The sequence below is a fragment of the Lacerta agilis genome, chromosome 6 (assembly GCF_009819535.1).
Source record: "Lacerta agilis isolate rLacAgi1 chromosome 6, rLacAgi1.pri, whole genome shotgun sequence".
NCBI lineage: Eukaryota > Metazoa > Chordata > Lepidosauria > Squamata > Lacertidae > Lacerta > Lacerta agilis.
The window spans coordinates 95,471,289-95,494,399 of record NC_046317.1 but is presented as its reverse complement, the minus strand read 5'-3'; the positions used below and the strand labels follow the sequence as shown (position 1 = coordinate 95,494,399).

General features: G+C 53.5%; 3 protein-coding genes across 8 annotated transcripts; 1 reads left to right on the top strand and 2 right to left on the bottom strand.

Annotated features, from left to right (window-relative positions):
* Positions 1 to 304: 304 nt before the first annotated feature.
* Positions 305 to 5,246, bottom strand: LOC117047839 (lysophosphatidic acid receptor 6-like). The gene is made up of 2 exons (XM_033151065.1): positions 5,192 to 5,246; positions 305 to 1,535 (listed from the first exon to the last, which is right to left on the bottom strand). The coding sequence occupies exons 1-2, from the start codon at positions 5,204 to 5,206 to the stop codon at positions 444 to 446; spliced, it is 1,107 nt and encodes a 368-aa protein (XP_033006956.1). The 5' UTR covers positions 5,207 to 5,246; the 3' UTR covers positions 305 to 443.
* A 3,419-nt stretch (positions 5,247 to 8,665) lies between these two features.
* On the top strand, positions 8,666 to 14,015 carry COPS6 (COP9 signalosome subunit 6). 4 transcript variants are annotated; one of them, XM_033153960.1, is made up of 10 exons: positions 8,666 to 8,793; positions 8,910 to 9,035; positions 9,329 to 9,460; positions 11,401 to 11,489; positions 11,635 to 11,697; positions 11,812 to 11,859; positions 12,128 to 12,242; positions 12,432 to 12,524; positions 12,617 to 12,717; positions 13,836 to 14,015. In XM_033153960.1, the coding sequence occupies exons 1-10, from the start codon at positions 8,715 to 8,717 to the stop codon at positions 13,974 to 13,976; spliced, it is 987 nt and encodes a 328-aa protein (XP_033009851.1). In that variant the 5' UTR covers positions 8,666 to 8,714; the 3' UTR covers positions 13,977 to 14,015. The 4 variants fall into 4 exon arrangements, with proteins under 4 accessions (XP_033009851.1, XP_033009852.1, XP_033009853.1 ...); XM_033153961.1 differs by lacking the exon at positions 13,836 to 14,015 and adding an exon at positions 13,424 to 13,511 and having other exon boundaries at positions 12,617 to 12,767; XM_033153962.1 differs by lacking the exon at positions 12,432 to 12,524.
* A 276-nt stretch (positions 14,016 to 14,291) lies between these two features.
* MCM7 (minichromosome maintenance complex component 7) lies at positions 14,292 to 23,042 on the bottom strand. 3 transcript variants are annotated; one of them, XM_033153958.1, is made up of 15 exons: positions 22,899 to 23,042; positions 22,750 to 22,826; positions 22,470 to 22,634; positions 22,239 to 22,363; positions 21,803 to 21,983; positions 21,557 to 21,694; positions 18,464 to 18,613; positions 18,265 to 18,379; positions 17,400 to 17,531; positions 17,132 to 17,215; positions 15,996 to 16,389; positions 15,824 to 15,907; positions 15,531 to 15,699; positions 14,676 to 14,785; positions 14,292 to 14,579 (listed from the first exon to the last, which is right to left on the bottom strand). In XM_033153958.1, exons 1-15 carry the CDS (start codon positions 22,939 to 22,941, stop codon positions 14,372 to 14,374), a joined length of 2,175 nt encoding a protein of 724 aa, XP_033009849.1. In that variant the 5' UTR covers positions 22,942 to 23,042; the 3' UTR covers positions 14,292 to 14,371. The 3 variants fall into 3 exon arrangements, with proteins under 3 accessions (XP_033009849.1, XP_033009848.1, XP_033009850.1); XM_033153957.1 differs by having other exon boundaries at positions 14,293 to 14,579; positions 22,239 to 22,366; positions 22,899 to 23,041; XM_033153959.1 differs by lacking the exons at positions 22,750 to 22,826; positions 22,899 to 23,042 and having other exon boundaries at positions 14,293 to 14,579; positions 22,611 to 22,617.
* Positions 23,043 to 23,111: the final 69 nt, after the last annotated feature.

Genomic DNA, 23,111 nt, shown 5'->3' with positions numbered 1-23,111 from the left:
CTTGGAGACTTCAGGAATTGAAGCTGGGCCCCTCTGCGTGCAAAAGATGCTCTCTTCCCCTTCTTCTGCCTGGGTGTGGAAGGCCCTCCCTACCTTTGCTCTAATGGGTGTGTAGAAAGCAGGGAGTAAGAAGCCCCAACACCCGCAGCAGCAACTCTAGAAACCCCTTTAAGGGAAGGGAAGTCTCTCCCCTCTCTCTCTCTCTCTCTCTCTCTCTGCCTTTCACATTCCCATCTCTTACACGGTGCTAGCGACGAACGGACTGTGGGTGTGTAAATGAAGAGGGCGAAGTGACCGCCTCCAGGGCAGTTTAACTGGTCCTCAATATTCTGGACGCTTGTCAGAAATGGGATGTTTGTCTAAGGCTGAGGAACAGCCAGAAATTAATGCCCGAAGAGAGGCGCGCGCGCGCACCTCCGACGATCAACGATCTGCTGGAGAGCTCACTGCGCCGTGCCGGGAGCGCAGCTTTCTCCCCCCGAGGAGGACCCCTGCTTACTGGCCACAAACCCGCGGAGTCTCAGCAGGGACGGCTGGGCGGTTTCTAGCCGGCGGCAGCAGCATTTCCACCAACCGGGCTGCCAGGCAAAGCGCTCGGCGGCGAAGTAGTAGACGAGCGGGTCAAGGCAGGCATTGAGGCTGGTGAGGGCCATGGTGAGCCGGCGGGCCACGTAGGTGGCGCGAATGAGCGGGCAGCCGCCCAGCACGCCGGCGCGACCCAACGTGTGCACCACTTGCACCAGGTGATACGGCGCGAAGCAGACCAGGAAGACGCCCAGCACCACCAGCACCGTGCGCAGCGCCTTGCGCCGCGCCGCTCGTGAGCCAGGCTGCATCCCTGGAGTGGCCAGCAGCCGCCAGGCAATGAGCGGGTAGCAGACGCCGATGAGGAAGAGCGGCAGCAGGAAGCCCACGGCAGCGGCGAAGAGACTGACGGAGGAGATTCGCCCCCGCCAGGAGCTCGAGGAGAAATTCTCCAAGCAAGCGGTGCGGCCGTCGGGGAAGCGGCTGGTCAGCGGGCCGCGGAGCGCCAGGTACAGGATGGCGGCGACTAGCACCGCCCACACCCCGACGGCGGCCGCCACCCGGTAGCGCAACTGCCGGAGCCGGAGGTGGCGCAGCGGGTGCACGACGGCCACGTAGCGCTCCAGGCAGATGCAGGCCAGGAAGAGGGAGCTGCCGTACAGGTTGGCGAAGAAGAGGGAGCCGGTGACCTTGCACAGCGCCTCGCCGAAGACCCAGTCATTGCGCATCGCGTGGTAGGCAATACGGAAGGGCAGCGTTAGCACGAAGAGCAGATCGATGGCGGCCAGGTTCACTAAAAAGATGTTGGCGGGCTCCGTGGCGGACTTGGTGCGGAAGAAGTAGCCTAGGACGAAGAGGTTCCCCGCCAGGCCCAAGGCAAAGACCAGGCTGTAGACCACGGGGAAGAGCAGGTACTGGAAGTCGGCGCTCTCCAAGCAGCCGGAGGTGCTGTTGCTGCTGTTCCACGCGGAGCCACCAGAGAGCGGCACTGAGAGATTCTTCGGCGGCCGCTGGGAAAAAATGAAAGAAAACCGCTATTTATTTATTTATTTATTTATTTATTTATTTGCCCTTCATCCGTATTGCTCAGGGCGGTTCACAAAATAAAAATTCAACATAAAAAACACAAAATACATAATAAAAATTAGAACAAAAACAAACCAAGCATCTCTCACTCCCACAACACATTTAAAAGGCCAAACACGCATTGTTCGGGATGCTTGTTCCTCAGCTACTGTGGGATATCAGTCAAGTCCAACATTCTAAGGGAGGACCAACTGCCACTTTGTGTCATGTAAATATGTACATGAATGAATCTGTCAGTATCATAGAATCATCGAGTTGGAAGAGACCACAAGGGCCATCCAGTCCAACCCCCTGCCAAGTAAATTACTTTATTTCAGTTATTAATCAGATTCATGTGTATCTTTATTTTGAGAGGGATAAAGGGATTGACAATCAAGAAAAGGAGCAAAGACTCAAACGAGGCAGCAGCCGTTTGCCGCTGTGCAGGTTTAAATAAAGAACGTTTAACTCTGCTACTATATTATATTATATTATATTATATTATATTATATTATATTATATTATATTATATTATATTTATTATATTATAATGCGGGAGGCAGTGGAGGATAGGGGTGCCTGGCGTGCTCTGGTCCATGGGGTCACGAAGAGTCGGACACGACTGAACAACAACAACAACAACTATATTATATTATGTAAACGTTCCCACAGCTACTGCGTGTTTCTTCCTCTCTTAGGGGGTGTTGTCCCCTCTCTGTCTAATGTACCCGTCAATCATCTGTGCTGGAAAAACCTTCAGCTGTCTCGGGCCTCCTGGGTTTTCCACAGAGATGGACGCAAAGGAGAAAAAGAAAGAAAAAGGCGGGGAGCGGACAGAGAGTGCTCTTTCCTTTTGTTTTTGTAGTGCACTGGGGTGATGGTGCCCTGAAACTTTGCCTGCTACAAACCTACTTTTTCCTCCTTTAAATGGCTCTTTGTTTATTTTATCCCCCTTCCCATTTAAGATAACTTCCAAGCACTTTCGAAATATTTGACAATCTTGACTCTCCCTTTTAACCTGAACCCCTTTCTTAGGATTCTGCGGTGCTTGGAGATGCTCTTTCAATGGCTGCTTGGCCATGATGGCTTTGCTCTACCTAAATAGCTTGAGGCAATAATGCTTCAGAATACCAGTTCCCAGAAAACGCAAGAGAGGAGAATGCTCTTGTGCCTGAGTCTGGCTTGCAGGTTTTCTTTTGGGGTATCTGGTTGGTGGCTCTTCTATCCTAGATTGTCCCTACTTAAGGTAAAGGCAGGGGCGGCAAAGCGGGGGCACGGCGGCGCCCCCTAGACGCTGTGCTGCTGTTCACGCGCTGCAGCCTTAAAACTTGCAGTGCGCCAGAGGCACCGATCGTGGGGCGGTGCGCCGCCCTGTGTCACTCCCCCAGGGCGGTACCGGGGCAGCCCGCCCCCACCCCCATGCTCTGCCCCTAGGTAAAGGTAAAGGGACCCCTGACCATTAGGTCCAGTCACGGAGGACGCTCATCTCGCTTTACTGGCTGAGGGAGCGGGGGTACAGCTTCCTTGTCATGTGACCAGCATGACTAAGCCGCTTCTGACAAACCAGAGCAACACACTGACCGCAGTTTACCTTTCCGCTGGAGTGGTACCTATTTATCTACTTCCACTTGTGCTTTCAAACTGCTAGGTTGGCAGGTGCAGGGACCAAGCAATGGGAGCTCACCCTGTCGCAGGGATTCGAACCGCAGACCTTCTGATTGGCAAGCCCAAGAGGCTCTGTGGTTTAACTCAAAGCGCCACCCGCGTCCTTACTAAAAGGAAGCCTCAAATCCTGACATCTCCGCATTTCGCTCAGTTGAGACTGCGGGGACGGGGAGGCTGTGGTCTTCTTCCTGCAGAGGACGCTCTCTCTCTCTCTCTCTCTCTCTCTCTCTCTCTCTCTCTCCCCAGGGGCGTACCCGGGATCAAAACTAGGGGGGGCAAGCCATGGTTGTTCAGGTTGTGACATTTCAGCACGGAAAGGCGAATGAAACCAAAATTTAGGAAAATTATATATAATTATAGCAGTGCTTTATTACGGTAGTTATTACAATTATTTGCTTGATTTTTTTTTTTAAATTTTTATTCTAGTTACATGTCTTATACCAGGGGTGGCCAACTCCCAAGAGACTGTGATCTACTTTCAGAATTAAAATCTGGCAGTGATCTACCCCCATTTTTGGGGGTTCAGTTCAAAGTTGTTGACCTTTTTTGGGTATGAGGAATGCCCCATTTTTTAGGGGTTTGTTTCGTTATTAGTTGTTGAGCTTTTTTTAGGGACTAGACCTTCTGAAATAATTGATTTAAAAACTAACTCAGCAAGACAGAAGACTGCCTGCTTTGTAAAGTGTGACAACCTTTGTGGTACAAAACACCCAGACAAGAGAAACCAACTCAGCTAACTAGTTTACACAGATCTGAGGAGCCAGTTGATGTGTGCTAGGCCTTCGATTTCACATATGGCGCCCAAACAACTGTACCCACACCACACTACCTCCAAAGTAAACAAAAAAGCTAAAAGCAAATGCAGTAGCAAACCTCAGAACTGAACTTAAAACAAAATCTGTATTCCCCTGCAACTGCACAGGCAAACCACCTAGAAATCAAACCTTGCTGCAAAACAATGCCACCCCCAATGGAGGCTGGAACCTGCCCCACAAAAGGAACCTGGGACAAGCTGAAGCACCAATGGCTCAATTACCCTCTTTGATAACAAAAAATGCTCAATGATTATCTAAAAAAAATATTTATTCCTTTTAATTAATTTTCTAAGCAGTAGAAACTTTAGCAAGAGCACACTAAATCCTGAATTATTTGATTACTGACCACATTATGTAAACAGCAAACAAAAACAGCTTCAAAAAACAGAACCCCCCCCCCAAACAGAAAGCCGCAAATGGCTGAAAAACTCGGTTTCCCAGGATCCTCAGCCCTCCAAAGGAACTACTCACCATGCAAGGGAACTCAGTTTCCAAAGCTCCCTTGCAATGATCAGCTGGCGCAACACACACACACACACACACACACACACAATGTCGGCGCAAGAGCTCAATTGTTATTTAGATTTTGGGAGGGGGAGAAAGACCAGTAGTTGAGCTTAAGGAGGATAGCTTTTTTCCCTCTTTAGGCTGCCGATAACCATTTAAATTTTATTTATTTTTTTTGCTTCTGGGAGGGGGCAGCTGCCCCTCTGCCCCCCATCTCTCTCTCTCTCTCGGGGCTCACAGGCAGTCCCTCTGCGGAGGCTGATGGAGCTTTTCCTCCCTGGAGCTACTGGCTGAGCCCCTTGGAAAGGAAGCGGGGAGGGGGCGAGAGAAGTAGGTGGGCAGGTGGGAGGGAGCGCTGGCCGTCGAAGGGGAGGGAGTACCTTTCTTCCCCACTCCCGGCTGTCCAGGGTACTGATGACTCTCCCGGAGCTTCTCGCTTTCTAGAAAGCCGTCTCCGCCGCCCTCCCCCAAGCCCCAGGAGCAGAGTTGACTCCTTCCTCCCCACGGGACCTAGGAGTCCTGCCGTCGGAGCCAAACGAGTCCTGCCGCCGTCTCCCTGTCTCACCTTGGCTCACAGCCAAGCAACCGGCGCCCCCAGTCCTACTCCCTCCTACCTCCAGGACCTCCATGTGGGTCTCTGTTCGCCTGCCTGCCCTGCGGCTGCTGCTGCTGCTGCTACTGCCCGGCAACTCTAGGCCCCCTTGCGCAACCTCAACCCCTCCAGGCACATTCCGGGAAGGTTCGCCTCGGACCCACTTCCTCCCCCCGCCCTCCGGCGTCTCCGGCTGGGGTAAACCACAAGCCGCGTCTCTCGCCAGTCTGCATGGGGGGGAGAAGCCCCACAGCTGCCATTGATTCTGCGGTTTATATTGTGTTTGTATGTCTCTGGAAGGTGAAGAACTTAGTGAAAATAAAACTGCTGCTATCATGTCCTTGTACCAATCTATGGTGCCACCGCTTCTGGAATGCTGTGTGCAGTGCTGGTCGACTTACCGCAGAAAGGATATTGTATTGCATAGTTGGAAAAGGGTCAGAAAAGGGACACCAAAATGATAAAGAGGAAGAAGAGGCTTCCCTATGATGAAAGGTTGCAGCGTTTGGGACTTTTTAGTTTTTTGAAGTCAGTTTTTTAAATTAAACTTTATACAATATACATATATTCCAGATTCCAAATTTGTTTCACATTTCTCTTTAAACTTTGACTTCCCACCGTTCCCTCCATGCTGTTCTTAATCCCATCCCATTTACATAACGCATTCTAATAAAAATTCAGCAAAAACATATTCCTTTATTTCATATATTATCAAACTTATTCTGCTTTGAGAGCCAGTGTGGTGTAGTGGTTAAGAGTGATAGACACGTAATCTGGTGAACCGGGTTCGCGTCTCCGCTCCTCCACATGCAGCTGCTGGGTGACCTTGGGCTAGTCACACTTCTCTGAAGTCTCTCAGCCCCACTCACCTCACAGAGTGTTTGTTGTGGGGGAGGAAGGGAAAGGAGAATGTTAGCCGCTTTGAGACTCCTTCGGGTAGTGAAAAGCGGGATATCAAATCCAAACTCTTCTTCAATCGTCCATCGCTGCTCATATTTCAAATCCTGCTCTGCTTATTTTTTCAGATGTTTCCATGACTAGTCCCTCATGTTGGTTTCTTATTTTTGCTGTTAGTTTCGCCAGCTCCTCATAGGGATTTTTTCTTTTAGTTTAAAGAACATTCAAGTAAGAGGCGACAGGATAAAAGTTTATAAAATTATGCATGGAATGGAGACATGGGCGTAGCCAGGCTTTTGATAGGGGGACCAGGCTTCTGCTGGGGGCGGGGGAGAACCTCGGTTAATACTTTTCAATAATATTTGAGGATGGGGAGGGGGCTCCCCTTGGCTAAGCCCATGCATGGAGAAAGTGGAAAGAGGAAAGTTTTTCTCCCTCTTTCGTGACCCTGGAATACAGGGGCATCCGTCCAATGAAGCTGATTGTTGGGAGATTCGGGACAAATAATCTAAAGTCCTTCTTCACGCAGCGCAAAGTCAAGCTATGGAACTCGCTCCCCCAAAAGTCAGAAATAGGCACCGATTTGGTTGGTTTTAAAAGAATGTTAGAGAAAATCATGGAGGCTAAGGCTATTATAAGCAATGCTTCTGAACCCTAGTTGCTGGGGATCCAGATTGGGGCGAGTGGCTGGTGCACTCGGGTCTTGCTTGCGGGCTTTCCATGCGGGCCTCTGGATGGGAGGAGAACCGAATGCTGGGCTAGATGGGCCTTTTGGCCTGATGCAGCAGCCGGCCTCTTCTGATGTCCTTATGACTGATGTGTTTAGATGACCCTCAGGATCCCTTTCAACTCTACAGTTGTATGATTCCTAAAAGAGAGAGGTGCTCCCAGGCACCTGCTCTCCCCATAAACACGTGAGCTCGTCTGCACTTGTGAATGCTGAAGGCGCCTCCCTACCCTCCACTCTGGGCGCTCCGTGGCAACACAGGGCAGAGGCCGCTCCCCACGGCCGCTCTTGAGCCGGGAATGCCCGGGTTGCGCAAGGCGCTGTTTGCTGAGACCGGCGCGCCCAAAAGCAGCTGCCGACACCAGAGGAGGCAGGGAAAGCAGCGCGGGCGCCTCCCTCCAACCTCGCTGAATCAGCTCCCTCCCCGCCTGCTGAGCTGGCCCTGGAGGGCGAAATCCCCTTTCCGTGCGGCCAGGAGGAGAAACTGAGGTTTAAGTCGGGCTGGGGCAGCCCCCTCTTCCCGCTCGCCAGAGCAGACGCAGCTGTCGAGAAAGAGGGAACTTGGAGAGGCAGAGGTTCCCCATCCTGCCTCCCACATAAAAAGAAAGGAGTCCTGGGGCGCCCCGACACGAGGATTTGCCACTGTCTTGCGACAGAAACTTTCGTGGATTATATTCCACTTTATCAGGTGCTTGAACGGTGATCCAGTTTGCAGGAATATTTGTTCGCTTTGTGCACATAGGCTACCTAAGTGCGTGTATGGGTACAGAGAGCGAGAGAAGAAAGCAGCGGAGAGGAAATGAAATCGAAAAGTACAGTAGTACTGAACCTAACACTGAAGCTTAAATGCCTGCTTAAAAAGCCAAGATTTTGTAGTGGTTAGAATGCCGGACTAGGTTTTGCCTGGCACCTACAGGACTGCAGCTTGGAACATCCATAGAAACACAGAGCACAGGTTAGACTCAGAATTGTCGAGTTGGAAGGGACACCCAAGGGTCATCTAGTCCACCCCCTGCAATGCAAGAATATTTACTAAAGCATTCACCAGAGATAGCCATCTGTTTAAAAACCTCCAAGGAAGGAGAGTTCACCACCTCCCGAGGGAGACCGTTCCACTGTCGAACAGCTCCTATTGTCAGAAAGCTATTCCTGATGCTGAGTCTGAATCTCTTTCTTATAACTAGAAGGGATGGGTTCGAGTCCTGCCCTCCAGAGCAGCAGCAAATAAGCTTGCTCCCTCTTTCCAGCCCTTGAGGTATTTGAAGATTGCTCTCGTATCTCCTCTCAGTCTCCTCTTTTCCAGGCTAAACATCCCCAGCTCCTTCAACTATTCCTCATAAGGCTTGGTTTCCCAGACCTTTGATCATCTTGGTTGCCCTCTTCTGCAGACCTTCTGGCTTGTCAATATCCTTTTTAAACTGTGGCGTCCAGAGCTGGTCACGGTATTTCAGATGTGGAATTATTACTTGGGGAGTGGGGGGGGGGGGCGGGCTGCGCGCAGCTCCAGCTCCAGCCCCGCCGCCCACACCCCGCTGCCAGTGGGACTCCAGGAAAGGGATCCCGGCGGGGGGGGGAGGGCATAACATAAGTGTCTTTCTAGGCGGTCGAGAAATGAAAATCTCAGCGGGTGTTGGGGACGGCAGCTGCTCCTCCTGCGCCACCCGCAGCAAGGGCAGCCGGCACCCGGGACCCGTAAGGGCCTTTCCTACTCCCCGCCCCCCCCCCGCAGCTGCGCAGTCGCCTCGCCCGCCTCGTGGAAGGAAAGAAGAAGCCGAGCCGCTTTGAGAAGAGCCCGGAAGTTCCAACTCGGGATCCCTCTACATCCTTCGTATCTCTTTGGCCTCACTCTCAACGCTCATGCGCCCTTCGTCCAACGGGGAGATTTCTCTACGGAGAGCGCGACGGGACATACGCGGCCAAGATGGCGGCTGCTCCCAGCGGCGGCGGTTCTTGCCCGGCCGGGAGCAGCAACGGGGCCGGAATGGAGGTGGACGCGGCGGGTAAGCCCGGGAGGCGGCGAACGGGCGGGCGGGGGCCTGGCTGGGGCGGCGGGAAAGAGCGGCGGCGGCGCCCTCGGGGCCTCCCTCCGTCCTCACGGCTCCCTCGGTCTCCGCAGCGGCGCCGGCGGTGATGGCGTCGGGCGTGACTGGGAGCGTGTCGGTGGCGCTGCACCCGCTCGTCATCCTCAACATCAGCGACCACTGGATCCGGATGCGCTCGCAGGAGGGGCGCCCCGTCCAAGGTGAGCGGGGGGAGGAGGAGGGGAGCTGCACCCGGTGGGCTTCTGCTTGCGAGCCGGGAAGGGGCGGCCACCCGCGGGACCCGGGAGCGAAGGGACAGAGCCCGGCGGGCGCGGGGGGGGGGCACGCGAATGTATCTTCTGCAGCCCCAGGCCGCCCGCCCGGGAAGGGAGCGGAGAGAGGTGCCCCCCACAATCTGTGGCAAGACTCGAACTCGCGTCTTCCTGGAGCACAAGCCACCCTCGCTGGAGCTGTTGGGAGGAGGCGCCCTGACTCCCCCTCTCCCCCCCCGCAGTAATCGGGGCCCTGATCGGCCGCCAGGAGGGGCGCAACATCGAGGTGATGAACTCCTTCGAGCTGCTCTCGCACACGGTGGGGGAGAACGTGGTCATCGACAAGGAGTATTACTATACCAAGGAGGAACAGTGTGAGTCGGCAACTGGGCCTGCCAGGAAGAGGAGGGGGGCTGGTGGAGGCAACTCACAGGACAGGCATGAGCCAAAGAGGGCCTCTCAGAGCAGCCAGGCTGGTAGCAGGGGGCCAAGGGGCCCACAGAGCCCAGCACTCTTTCTCCACAGTGGTAAACCAGAGGCACACCCCCTTGGGTGCTGGCAAGAAGGACCCCGGTGCAGCTGCACCCCTCCCCCCCCCGGGGTGATTCCTGGCAAATGGTACTCAGAAGAATCCTGCCTCCAATAGCAAAGGTAATAGATCCGTCGTCATATTCACAAGCAATAGTCTTATCCTCCCAGCTCTACCTCTCTTTTAAATCAGAACCAGTGAAGGCGGTGAAGGTCCTGTGTGAGTGCCTGGAGGCTGTTGGAGCATGGATGGCGGCTAACAGATTGAGGTTGAATCCTGACAAGACAGAAGTACTGTTTTTGGGGGACAGGAGGCGGGCGGGTGTGGGGGACTCCCTGGTCCTGAATGGGGTAACTGTGCCCCTGAAGGACCAGGTGCGCAGCCTGGGAGTCATTTTGGACTCACAGCTGTCCATGGAAGCACAGGTTAATTCTGTGTCCAGGGCGGCTATCTACCAGCTCCATCTGGTACGCAGGCTGAGACCCTACCTGCCCGCAGACTGTCTTGCCAGAGTGGTGCATGCTCTGGTTATCTCCCGCTTGGACTACTGCAATGCGCTCTACGTGGGGCTACCTTTGAAGGTGACCCGGAAACTGCAATTAATCCAGAATGCGGCAGCTAGACTGGTGACTGGGAGTGGCCGCCGGGACCACATAACACAGGTCCTGAGAGATCTGCATTGGCTCCCAGTACGTTTCCGAGCACAATTCAAAGTGTTGGTGTTGACCTTTAAAGCCCTAAACGGCCTCGGTCCTGTATACCTGAAGGAGCGTCTCCACCCCCATCATTCAGCCCGGACACTGAGATCCAGCGCCGAGGGCCTTCTGTCGGTTCCCTCACTGCGAGAAGCAAAACTACAGGGAACCAGGCAGAGGGCCTTCTCAGTAGTGGCGCCCGCCCTGTGGAACGCCCTCCCATCAGAAGTCAAGGGAATAAACAACTACCTGACATTCAGAAAACACCTAAAGGCAGCCCTGTTTAGGGAAGTTTTTAATTTGTGACTCTGTAATGTATTTTGGTATTTGTTGGAGGCCGCCCAGAGTGGCTGGGGAGACCCGGCCAGATGGGCGGGGTATAAATAAATTATTATTATTATTATTATTATCCTCCTCCATAACTTAGTTTAATGCCAGTTACAGGTAGGTAGCCGTGTTGGTCTGCTGTAGTCAAAACAAACAAACAAACAAACAAAATTCCTTCCAGTAGCACCTTAGAGGCCAACTAAGTTTGTTCTTGGTATGAGCTTTTGTGTGCATGCACACTTCTTCAGATACACTGAAACAGAAGTCACTAGACCCTTATATATAGTGAGAGGGTGGGGAGGGGTATGACTCAGAAGGGTGGTGGGAATGGCTAAAAGCAAGGGGTGAGAAGGTTAAAAATAGTTTTGTCATGTATAATGAGATAAGAATCCAATGTCTCTATTCAGACCAGGTCTCTCCATGGTTTTAAGTTTGGTAGCTGTCTTATTAAAAAGTAATTTCAGAAATATACTGGGAAGAGAAGTTGCTGAATTGCAACTCATTACCAAACTTAAAACCATGGAGAGACCTGGTCTGAATAGAGACATTGGATTCTCACTATATATAAGGGTCTGGTGACTTCTGTTTCAATGTATCTGAAGAAGTGTGCATGTACACAAAAGCTCATACCAAGAACAAACTTAGTTGGTCTCTAAGGTGCTACCGGAATTTATTTATTTATTTTAATGCCTTCTTGCAGCCATCGTAGTTGACCATTGTCACTATGTGTTGTGATAGCTGTTTTTCTTCCGCTGTCCTGCAGTTAAACAAGTCTTCAAAGATTTGGAGTTCCTAGGCTGGTACACAACAGGCGGCCCCCCAGACCAGTCTGACATCCATGTCCACAAGCAGGTGAGCCCTGCCCCCATCCTCTTTGCTGCCTACTGGCTGTGGGACGGGTGGGCAGAGGCCTCTGAGCAGCCCTCCAGTTTCACATTGCCAAGGGAAGAGGCCCGGACTTCTGCCGCTCCTGATAGCACCTTCATTTTTTCCTCAGGTGTGTGAGATCATCGAGAGCCCCCTCTTCCTCAAGCTAAACCCAATGACGAAACACACGGATGTGAGTACCTGCTCTTCTTCCCTTCCATGACTGAAACCTCAAACAGCTGCACCAAGGGACATCTGAGTGAGCTGCTGTGCACTCTCTCTCTCTCTCTCTCTCTCTCTCCCTCAGCTGCCTGTCAGTGTCTTTGAGTCGGTGATTGACATCATCAATGGAGAGGTAATACCCACCACTCTTGCGCCATCTCATTCTTTTTAGAAAGGCGTGTATTGCAAGGACTTGGGTAAAGCGGGCAATCTTTCCTGTACGGGAGGAGAAATCCCCAGTGCAGGAGTCACAGCTAAAGGATCCTTTGCCATCCAATCTCTGCTTCAAAATCTCCAAGGAAGGAAAGCTGGCCACCTTTGGAGGGAGCCCTGCTTGCTGCCTGCGCAATGGGAGAGGCTTATCTGCGGGCTTATTGTCTCTTTCCCCCTTTCTTATCAAGGCTACAATGCTGTTTGCTGAACTGATGTACACTCTGGCCACAGAGGAGGCTGAGCGCATTGGGGTTGATCATGTGGCACGGATGACAGCGACAGGCAGCGGCGAGAACTCCACAGGCAAGGGAGGGCAACGGGCAGTGGGGCTGTTAGGCAGTTAGTGCTAACTTTGGGCTGGAGCTGCAAGGTCTCCCATGAGAGGATGGTGGAAGCTGTCCCTGCCCTGCTTCATGCCTCAGGGGAGACAGATGTTAGGGTAGTTTTCAGTTTTCTCCCCCCTGACTCTCCCCCCCCCACTTGTCACTGTAGTGGCCGAGCATCTCATTGCCCAGCACAGTGCCATAAAGATGCTTCACAGCCGTGTCAAGCTCATCTTGGAGTATGTTAAAGCCTCGGAAGCAGGTGAGGGCTGTGGGTGAAGCAGCAGTGTTCTGCAGGTGGGAAGCACCTCAGCCTCCTCTCTAACTTGTTGCTTCTTTTCCCACCCTCACCAGGGGAGGTGCCCTTCAACCACGAGATCTTGCGCGAGGCCTATGCTCTTTGCCACTGCCTGCCTGTGCTGAGCACTGACAAGTTCAAAACAGATTTCTATGATGTGAGTGTCCTGGCAAGGGAAACTTGTCTGCTTCTTGCTGAGTGTGGGAATACAGTGGTGCCTCACAAGACGAAATTGATTCGTTCCGCAAGACTTTTCGTCTTGCGGAAATTTTGTCTTGCGAGGCACCGTTTCCCATAGGAACGCATTAAAATTTAATTAATGCGTTCCTATGGGAAAAAAGTCCGGGGTGCCGGCCGATCGCGCCCGCCATCTTGGTGGGCACAATCGGCCGGCGCCCCTTCCAACCGGCACCGGAGCTGCGCTTTAAGGCTGCAGCGAGCAAACAGCAGCGCTGCAGCTTTAAAATGCGGCGCGGCGCCATAGCTGTAAAGTCTTACCTTTTGGCTCTGGTCGGAAGGGGTGCCGTCCGAACGCGTCCGCCATCTTGGTTCGACTGCGCATGTCCACCCAAGATGGCGGGCGCGATCGGCCGACACCCCTTCCGACCAGCACCGGACCGCGCCGCGTCATGTTTTAAGGCTGCAGCGGGCAAACAGCAGCACTGCTGTTCGCTCGCTGCAGCTTTAAAACGCGGCGCGGCACGGTACGGTGCCGGCTTACAGTGGTACCTCGCCAGACAAATTCGTCTTGTGAAAAACAGCCATAGACGAATTCATCTCGCGAGTCAACTAAAAACTTGCAAAACCCTTTCATTTTACGAGTTTTTTGTTGTGCGAGGCATTCGTCTTGCGGGGTACCACTGTACATGTCAAACTGGAGTGAGGGAGAGGAATCCCTTGTTAATGGGGGGTAGGGATGGAGCAGGAATGTTGTAATTTGCTTCTACTTCCCCTGGCTAAAGTGCTTTCCTCTGGCCTGGGGGGTTCTTGAATCTGAGAGACCTCCACAAAAGCAAAAGGTTGGAAATGCACCTGGCATTGCAAGGGGTTGGACTAGATGATCCTCAATGTCTCTTCCAATGCTACGATTATGGCAAAGCTGTTCTTTTGCTTGCAACAGCCTGATCTGAGGGCAGCTGGAGAAGAGCTCTGGTGCATGGGAAGGTGGGAGGAAGAAGTGCTTCCAAGAGCTGTACAGGGCACATGCCACAGTAGCTGCCCTTACCTGGGATGTCCCCTCTGTGATCAGCCGGCCTCCTTTTGTCTCCCTCTCAGCAATGCAATGACGTGGGCCTCATGACATACCTTGGCACCATCACCAAGACCTGCAACACCATGAACCAGTTTGTGAACAAGTTTAACATTCTATATGACCGCCAGGGCATTGGCCGGCGAATGCGGGGGCTCTTCTTTTGAGATGATGGCTCTTCCTAATAAAGCAGTTGTGATGGCAGAGACTTTGTGTGTGGTTCATGTCTTTGGCCTCTTTGGGGTGGTAGTGTGTGTAGGCGATCCTACAACACCCCCCTTGCTTCTTCTCCTCAATGGACACTGCAACCTTGAGCAGGCTGCCCATCCCGCCCCCAGGCAGAAAGAGCCCTGGAAGCAGAGGGCTGGTAGGAGATGGAAGGGGTCAGCATTCAGCCATTGGCATTATTTAGATCACAAGATATACAAATTAATTGCTTTATTGTGAAAAAATCTTAATAGAAGCAATAGCAGGAGACACCCTGCAAGCGTTCCCCCAGCCCAGGTCCAACCCAAGGTGGGAGAGAGCAGGCACCAAGACGCCTCCTGCAGGCTAGCAGGGCTCAGACGAAAGTGAGGCGGGTCTTTTTCTGGTTCACCTGCCAGACATTGAGCTCCTCATACTCGGAGAGCGCAGCCTGGAACTGGGCAGGAGTGAAGCCCTTGGAGACGCAGCGCTGCTCAGCTGCCGCCAGGTGCACAGAGCGAGGCCCCCCAGCCGGAACCAATTCCCTGATGGCTGCAAATATCAGTTCAGAGGGGCGCTGTGTCCTGCAGTGGGAGGGGGGAAAGGGGAAGGTCAATCCAGTAGCACAAGAGAAGTCTGATTTCCCCGCTCCACAGCATGAGGGAGTGAAAATACAATACCTGCTTGGCTGCCCCTTGTCTGCCAGAAGGGAGTCTTTGGACATCTCCATGAGGCGCATGGCTTCATTCACATCCTCCTTCTCAACCAAGTCCACACGCCGCAGACGAGCCTAAAGAGGAGTCCCACAATGTCAGCCGGCTCACCCACGGTCCCACCAACACTGCACGGAAGAAACAGTTCCCTTCCTGCTCCAAACCACCAAGCGATGCCCTGCAAGGTCCTGCCGCTGCATTGAAACCCTTTCAGTGCAGGCACCAGAATTGCAGCGGTCAACCCTAAGTGGGCTTCTTAGGATTAAAAAAAGAAATACAGGGAAGCAAAGTATTCTAAAAAGATGTTTGGCCCACTGCAATTTCTGCTGTATACACACAAATTTCTGGAAGTGAGAGTGGAGCAGGTGGCCTGGGATGGATTAACCTGTTTCCCTCTGAAGTATTAGCCAGAGGACAGCATGGAGACTACGACTACAGTTGCTGGGAGGAAACTAGATATGACAGAACTACAATTATTTTATTTTGGGGTGGGGGAGGGGAGAGCTGAACCTTGGAAGAATTGGAGCAGACAGATGCAGTGCTCGTGGCCTCTGGCTCAGATGGTTTTAAAAGGACGACACAACCGGGGGGAAGCAAAAGGCTACTGGTAGCCTCTAGCTGCAATGGCTATGTTCCACCTCCATCATCAGAGCTGGGTAGCAGCTGTTGACAACTGTAAGTGGGGAGAACTGCTGCTGCCCTGAGGCTCTGCTGGTGGGCTTCCCAGAAAAGGCAGCCAGCTGGGCTCCCGGACATGGGGCTACGGTGGCTCCTTCTGGCCTGGGTCAGCTGCTGCAGGACTCTCTGCTCTTCTCTACTCACCAGGGCAGTGGCCAGGCGCAGGATCCCCAGCAAGGTGCGGGCTGAGGTGTAGGTGGTGTCTTTGTTGGACAAGGCCTCCTTACGCATCTCCACGTAAGCGGCCGTGATGTAGTCTGCCAGAGCCTCAGGCACTGCTGGCTGCTTCTGCTTGCACATGGCAATGTACCGCCTGGCAGGAGACACAAGGAGACGAGCCCTGACCCAAGGCCTCCTTGGGAGCCGCCCTCCCTGCACTATGCGCCAATGCTCAGGCACTGTGTGGCCCCTGGGGCTGGCAAGCCCTTCCCCCTCACCTCATGAGGCCCATGTCAAGCTCCTGGAACTGGCAGGGGGGCTGGTGGTTGTGCTGGTGCACGTAGGTGATGTGCTGGGCAAGACTGTGGGAAACAGGCAACCATTAAGAAAAAGCAGCAAAACGGGGGGGGGGGGGGGGCTCGTCTGCAGCGCCTGGTAGCCCCTGCTCACCGGAGGTCGTTGTCACGGTCCGGCCGGTCCTGGATGAGCCACAGCAAGTCAAAGCGGGAGAGGAGGGCAGCCGGGAGCTGGATGTTCTGCTCCAGGCTGCGCTTGGGGTTGTAGCGGCCATAGGTGGGGTTGGCGGCCGCCAGGATGGCGCAGCGGGCATTCAGCGTGGTCAGGATGCCAGCCTTGGCAATGGAGAGGGTCTGCTGCTCCATCACCTCATGGATGGCCGTCCGGTCTGCTTCCAGCATCTTGTCAAACTCGTCGATGCAGCAGACGCCTTGGTCAGCCAGCACCAGCGCCCCCCCCTCCAGGGTCAGCTCCCCCGTCAGTGGGTCACGCAGCACAGCAGCTGTCAGCCCCACCCCAGAGGAGCCGCGCCCCGTGGTGTACTGGCCTGGAGAACGGGACAGAAGTTGGGCCCGTCACTAAAGCAGCTCTCCTCTGCCCTCACCCAATGCTCCTGGGCCCAGGGCAGGAAACATCCATCCCCAGAGCTAAGCTTCAAGCACTGGGTGACACAAAATAAGGCCCCTGGCTGCACAAATAATCCATGGGCCTCATAAGCCTTGGCCCTCCCCCAAAACCTGGGCAAAAGGGGTGTCTTGAGCAACTGACAAAACAACATCAGTATCATGGTGAGACACACCTCAGAAACGAGGCCTTTCTAGAGGCAAGGGGACCACCACAGAGAAAGCCTTGTGTACTCTCCCCCAACACACACACATGGCAGGAAGCTGAAAGCAAGGAGCAGAAGTGGCCTCTGAGACCAGGGGCTGCTCAGGTGTGCCTTCATGGCCTAAGCAGCATTACTTTCCATAGAACCTGCCCATCTGGCTAAGAGCCGTGAGAAGGAAGACCCTGGGCAGACCCCTCTGCCCCCCCATGTAGCTTCTTCTGAAGCGGAGACCTCAGGTGGTCTCTTCCTGCATTCCCTGCTCCCCCCACCATGGCAGCCTGTAGGTCTCCTTAGCGGGAGCTGGGTAACTCTGGACCCTCTCCAGAGGAAGTCAACTAAGCAGCTGCAACGTCAGCCAGACAGGCGCTGCTCAGGGACAGAGCATCTGCCTTGCAGGCAGAAGGTCCCAGGCTCAGTCCCATGCAGCATCCCAGTCAGTGGACCCTGAAGTGGTACTCACTGCGTGGCGCTAGGCGTGTGATGTATGACAGCAGCTGGGACTTGGCCACACCAGGGTCCCCCATGAGGCAGATGTTGATGTTCCCTACAAGGTCCGGGAGTGGGAAGAAGAGGGCACGTTATCCAGGGGTGTCTCTGGCCTCTGGAGAAAACTCCCCACCCTTGAGAGAAAAGGCAGCACTTTGCAGAAAAGGCCCCAGAGCAGAGATGGCAGCAGAGGGAGGAAGGTGGCGCAGAAGAGCAGCTGCTTGCAGCCATGGAGGCCTTACCCCGAATCTTCATGCCCCGGGGGTTCTGGTCCACGCCCCCCACCAGTAGGAGGAGGAGGGCCTTTTTGACATCCTCATGGCCATAGATCTCGGGGGCAATGGAGGCCGCCAGCTTGTCGTAGAAGTCCTCCTCTGCAAGAGTCAGCAGGAGGTAGATGTGAGTGCAGGGCAGGGGCCCCTCCTAGAGCGACCGAAGGAGGGGCCCCTGCACTGCACCTTCCAGGCACTCAACCAGACCATGCCAGCCCCTTGGGCAATTCAGGATCGAAGGGCCTTGGAGGCACTGCATGGGATGATGACAGACAGACCCCCACCCCACAAGCAGGTTTGCCAGTAATCTTGCTTGAGGGACAGAAGTACCCCAACTGTGACCAGCTGACCTCCAGAGAAACTCTCCAAATCAGTGTGAAAGAGGCGGTTACGATCCAGATTCCAGCTGAGAGGAGATGCCGACAGGAGGGGCCAGCAAGGCAAGACTCTGGCTTCACTTCGGCCAGGAACAAGGAGGCAGCGCTTTGGGCGAGATCTCTGCCATGACCCCAAGGTTGTCTTCCTGGACAGTCATTGCCCAAGGGCCATGCAGAAGCTTCCCCGTTCAATCCCTGCCAACAGCATCACCAGGTAGGGCTGGGAAAGACTCTCTGCCTTAAACCCTGGGTCTAACTCAGTATAAGGCAGCTGCTTCCTCTGTTCCGCTGCGAGCTCTGAGGTACCTCTTCTGAGAAGGGATTTTGCCCAAAGCATCTTGGAACCAGAGTATACAAGGCAGGCCAGAGCACCACTTCCACACCACGACCAGTTTCCTGGAAGCCCCTTCCAAGCCCCATGGGGCCAGAGGGGCAGGGAGGATGAAGCCGCCCCTCACCTGTGATCTGGCGCAGCTCCTCCTCCGTGAGCCCCCCTCCACCCAGCTCCTCCTGCTCGCTCTTGCTCACACAGACGATGTGGTGGGCCTCCAGGTATGTGTCTGATAGAAGGCCCTACAATACAGCAAGAGATGTGCTCAGTCCAGAGCCCCAGCACCACCTCCAGACCCCTCCCAGCTTCACCTACTGCTCTCCCACCTGCAGGACTTGCCGGAATCCTGTCTGCCGCACAGGGAGGAAGATGCCAGTAATGCTGACGTGGTCCCCTGGCTGCACAAGGCGCGTATTCTCCCCTTGCACGCTGACGCTGATGGAGCGCGGCAAGTTCCCCACTGGCACCTGGTCGCTCTATGAGGGAGGGAGGGGGAGGTGAGAGCAGGGCCCCTTCCTTGCTCTTCCAGTGCACCCAGACCCTCTGCCCATGCACCAGGAAGGCCATCTACTCCAATTCCCTGCAATGCAGGCATCATACATAAAGAATCCCTAGCCACCCAACCTCTGCTGAAAAACATTCAATGAACATTTATCTTAAGATGAAAGTGCTACCAAGAATGTTATTTTTATTCCAAGTGATCCCTATAATAGACAAGGTGAAATGTTTCAGCGAATGGAAGAAGGTATTATCTAGGTTTATCTGGCAAGGGAAGAAGCCAAGAATTAAATATAAATTGTTAGTGGATACAAAAGAAAGAGGTGGACTCTCCCTGTCAGATCTAAAAATTTATTATGAAGCTGAAGCATTTTGCTGGTTGAAAGACTGGTTTACTTTGGAAGATTCAGATCTCTTGGACTTGGAAGGTTTTGATAATGTGGTTGGTTGGCATGCTTATGTTTGGTATGACAAGACAAAGGCCAACAGAGGTTTCAAAAATCATATAATTAGAAAATTGTTGTTTAATGTTTGGATCAGATATAAAGATTTGCTAGAAAGAAAAACAACCTTGTGGATTTCATCGTTGGAGGCTAAGGCCCATAAAAGGTTGACTACAAAGGCCAAATGGCTAAAATATAGAGATGTCCTGATTGAGCTAGAAGATAAATACATGTTAAAGCCATATGTACAGCTTAAAGATAAGTTAAATGATTGGTTACAATATCATCAGATTAAAGAAGTATTTAAAATGGACATGAAAAATGTTTTCTCATTTGAAAAGTCACGTTTGGAAATACAGTTGCTTGATACAAAATCAAAAAAATTATCTAAAATGTATAATTTGTTGCTGGAGTGGCACACGAAAGATGAGCAAGTGAAATCAGTGATGATTGTTTGGGCAAAAGATGTGGGGCATAATATTATGTTGAACGACTGGAAGAGATTGTGGAAAAAAGGAATGAAATTTACTGCTTGCAATGTACTGAAAGAGAATATGTGGAAAATGATGGGTGGTATTTAACACTTGTGAAATTGGCAACAATGCATCATGTATCTGATAATAAGTGTTGGAAATGTAAGGAAAAAGAAGGTACCTTTTACCACATGTGGAGGACTTGCCCCAAGATAAAAGACTCCTGGGGAAAAATTATAATGAACTGAAAAAGGTGTTTAAAAATACGTTTATTAAAAAGCCAGAAGCCTTTTTGCTTGGAATTGTAGGAGACGAGATCCCAAAGAAAGACTATACATTCTTTTTGTACGCCACAACAGCAGCTAGGCTATTAATAGCCAAATTCTGGAAAATGCAAGAGATGCCTACGATAAATGACTAGCAGATAAAGATGCTGAAATATATGGAACTTGCTGAGATGACTGGAAGGATCCGCGACCAGAAAGAGGGTGGAAGAATACTGGAAGAAACTTAGAGAGTATTTGAAGAAGTATTGTAATATATAATGTATCCTTATGGAAGTACAGATAGGTTTTCGGTAATATTTATGATTTAACTTTTGGTCAGAATTAATTGATTTTCTTTTTTTTTAAATTTAAGATTTTAGAAGAGAAACCTGCTATAAGAGATAATCGGACAATGTAGCTCAGAGAGGGGGACTGAGGGAAGTTCCCACACAATGGAAAATAGCAATGTGATGGATTGTGAAATTTTTATGTCTTGTTTGTTTGTTGTTGTGTTATAAAAAATGCAATAAATATTATTTAAAAAGAAAAAGAAAAAAAAGAAAAACATTCAATGAAAGAGAGCCCATCACCTTCATTGGAGGTTTCTGAACATCCAGTCACCCACCCACCTGCCTGCTCTGACCGCAGCACCTGCCCAAGACCTCCCCACCACGCACCCAGAGACTGCAAAGAGTCCCTGCCCCCCACCTGGAGGTGCTTGTGGAGGCAGCAGCTGCACAGCCACCACAATGGCACCTGCAGGATCTAGCCCATTGACAAGCGTGCTCTGTGGCAGAGATGGCAGGAAAGCAACTCCTCCCTTGCTTGTCTTGTTAAGCAAATCGCTTTGGGGTGCCTGATGTTTCCAGTGTAGCATCTGGTCTTGGGTTATGTCTGAATGTCACTTGCTGTGCCCCAAGGATACGGACATGGAATAGCTCAGTCTCCACAAGCGGTGAGTGCCTGCTTGAGGGAAGGGACAGGCTCACCTGCTGTGAAGGAGGCAGCCAATCACAGGGCTGCTCCAAAAGAAGCCCTTCCTTGGGGCCCAAGGACCAGAACCACTTTGGGCCAGTTGACAGGTGCACATTGACTGGGAAATGTGGAGAATTCCTTCCTTATAGCTAGATTATGTGCACACCCTCAGGGAGTCCAGTGAATGTGCACAATGACCAGTTCTGCATGTTAACCACTCAACTAACATTGCCTTTTACTCTTTTATTGTAAGCCACTCTAAAAGATTTTGGGAATTGAGGAGCAAGACAGAAGCACTTAAAGTAAAATTGTGCCTTTCCCCATCATCAGCGGCGTTTCTAGCCCCTTGGCTGCCCGGGGCGGCAAGCCAAGAGGCACCCCTGGGGGCGGGGCATCGCGCTGTGCGCGTGCGTCATAACGCTGCTGCTCCCAGGGTGACCGGCGTTGCGTGGGGAGTGGCGGGAGGGGCTGCAGCTTGTCAACCCCCCCCCCGCCCGCCCGCCGCTTGTCACCCCCCACCAGTCGCTTGTCACCCCCCCTAGCGACGCCCCTGCCCATCATACTAACCCAACAACCTTTCCTTTGAGATGCTGGGGACCTTTTGCCTGTGAAAGCAACCACTGGCCCACGCTGCTTCCACTGGTGGCTGAGAAGCTAGATATTGGCTCTCCACCCCACCCCTGGAACACTGTGGGTGGGAAGTGGGGAAATGGATACAGCAGCAGAAGGGCCCATTGTTTTGACAGAAACACACAGAGGCTCACATGCTCCTGGATCTTCAGCTCCTGATACTTGATGAACTTGGAGCCACGACTCTGCAGGTAGAGTCGGCCACCAGCTTGGTTGGTCTGGCACTCCCGGCTGGGGCACATCAGCAGAGGGGTGAAGTTGGGAGCCTGTATCTGGGAGGAGGCAAGAGGAGGAGGAAGGGGGGTCAGGTGCAAGGAGCCTCAGCTGGGGTATCACCCCCTTGTGCATTTTCCTTTCCCGCTGGAAGGCTGTCTCCTCACCGGCTGATAGGTCTCTGCACCACACTGGTCACAGCTGTAGGTGGCTACCACCATGCGAGGCTTCACCTCAGAGACGCGGGTGACAATGCCCTGGATGGCCACAAGCTTCCCAATGGCATCAGCCTTCACCTCCCGGATCACCTGGGCCTTGGTGCTCGATGGTGCCTTGAAGTACAACTCACTATGAAACGGGGCGGGGGGAGACAGAGTGAGACCACGGTGGGCCATGAGGCGCCCTGGGAGAGAGCTGCCTCTGCCCGAAAAGCCAGAAGGGGGCTCACGTGTCTAAGGTGTCTCCTCTGCAGCTTTGCAGCAACATCTGGAGGTAAGATGGGGGTGGGGCAAAGGACACCCCCATCCCCTGCCCTCCCTGGCCCCGAAGGAGCCATGCTCTGCCTCCTCAGCTTCCATTTCTACTGGAAGGAGAGGAACTCACAAGCGGCGCATGAGCTCTGGCGGGAACTGGTTTTGGGGGTCGTGGGGTTGGCCAGGCTCCCGCCCGCGCCCCTCCAGCAGCAGCCGGTGCTCGATGTAGACGTCCAGCGCATCCTTGTGGGCGACCTGCTGGGCGAGAGGAGAGCAGCAAGGCGGCGGTCACCAGAGGAACTCCCCGCGGCAGCAAGGCCGCAGCCTGGGGAAGGGCATGGGGAGCGGGGCCGAGGCTCACCTCCCGCTGTCGATACCGGGGCAGCAGCTCCGCTACGGCGTCGGCGAAGACCTTCTCGTAGCGCTTCGCGTTCTCGCACACCGAGTCCACCAGTGCCGGGTCCTCCTCGGCCACGTCGTCCAGATCCACGCGCAACGCCACCTGCTCCCGCTGCGCCACCCGCCGCTGCCGGGAAGGAGCCAGGGAGGGAAGGGCGTGAGCGGCGGAGGGGCTAGGAAGGGCCCCTGCCACCGCACTCTGCACATGCTCCGGCGCCGGCCCGCCTCGCGCCCCGCCTCACCAGCTGCTCCACGTAAGGGAACTCCTTCCCCGCCTCGCTCTGCCGGTAGAAGCCCTCCAGGAACGCCGAAGCCCTCGCTGCGGAGAAAGAGACACGGTCAGCTCGGCTCCACCCGCGCCCTCGCCCACCTCCGCCGCCCTTCCGCTCACCGGCCTCCTCCGCGTAGTCGCGGCCTCCACCTTTTCCCGCCATCTTGGCCGCTTAGCCTCCTTCTCCTTTTTCCCGCCACGGAACTGAGTGACGCGGGAAGTGGCGCCAATTCTGCCTATGGCCGCCCTCGTCACCTCCTCCCGGTCAGGAAGGCCAATCCCCGCACGGGAAGGAACGCCCGCCTCCCCCCTCCACATCACCCAATCAGTCCC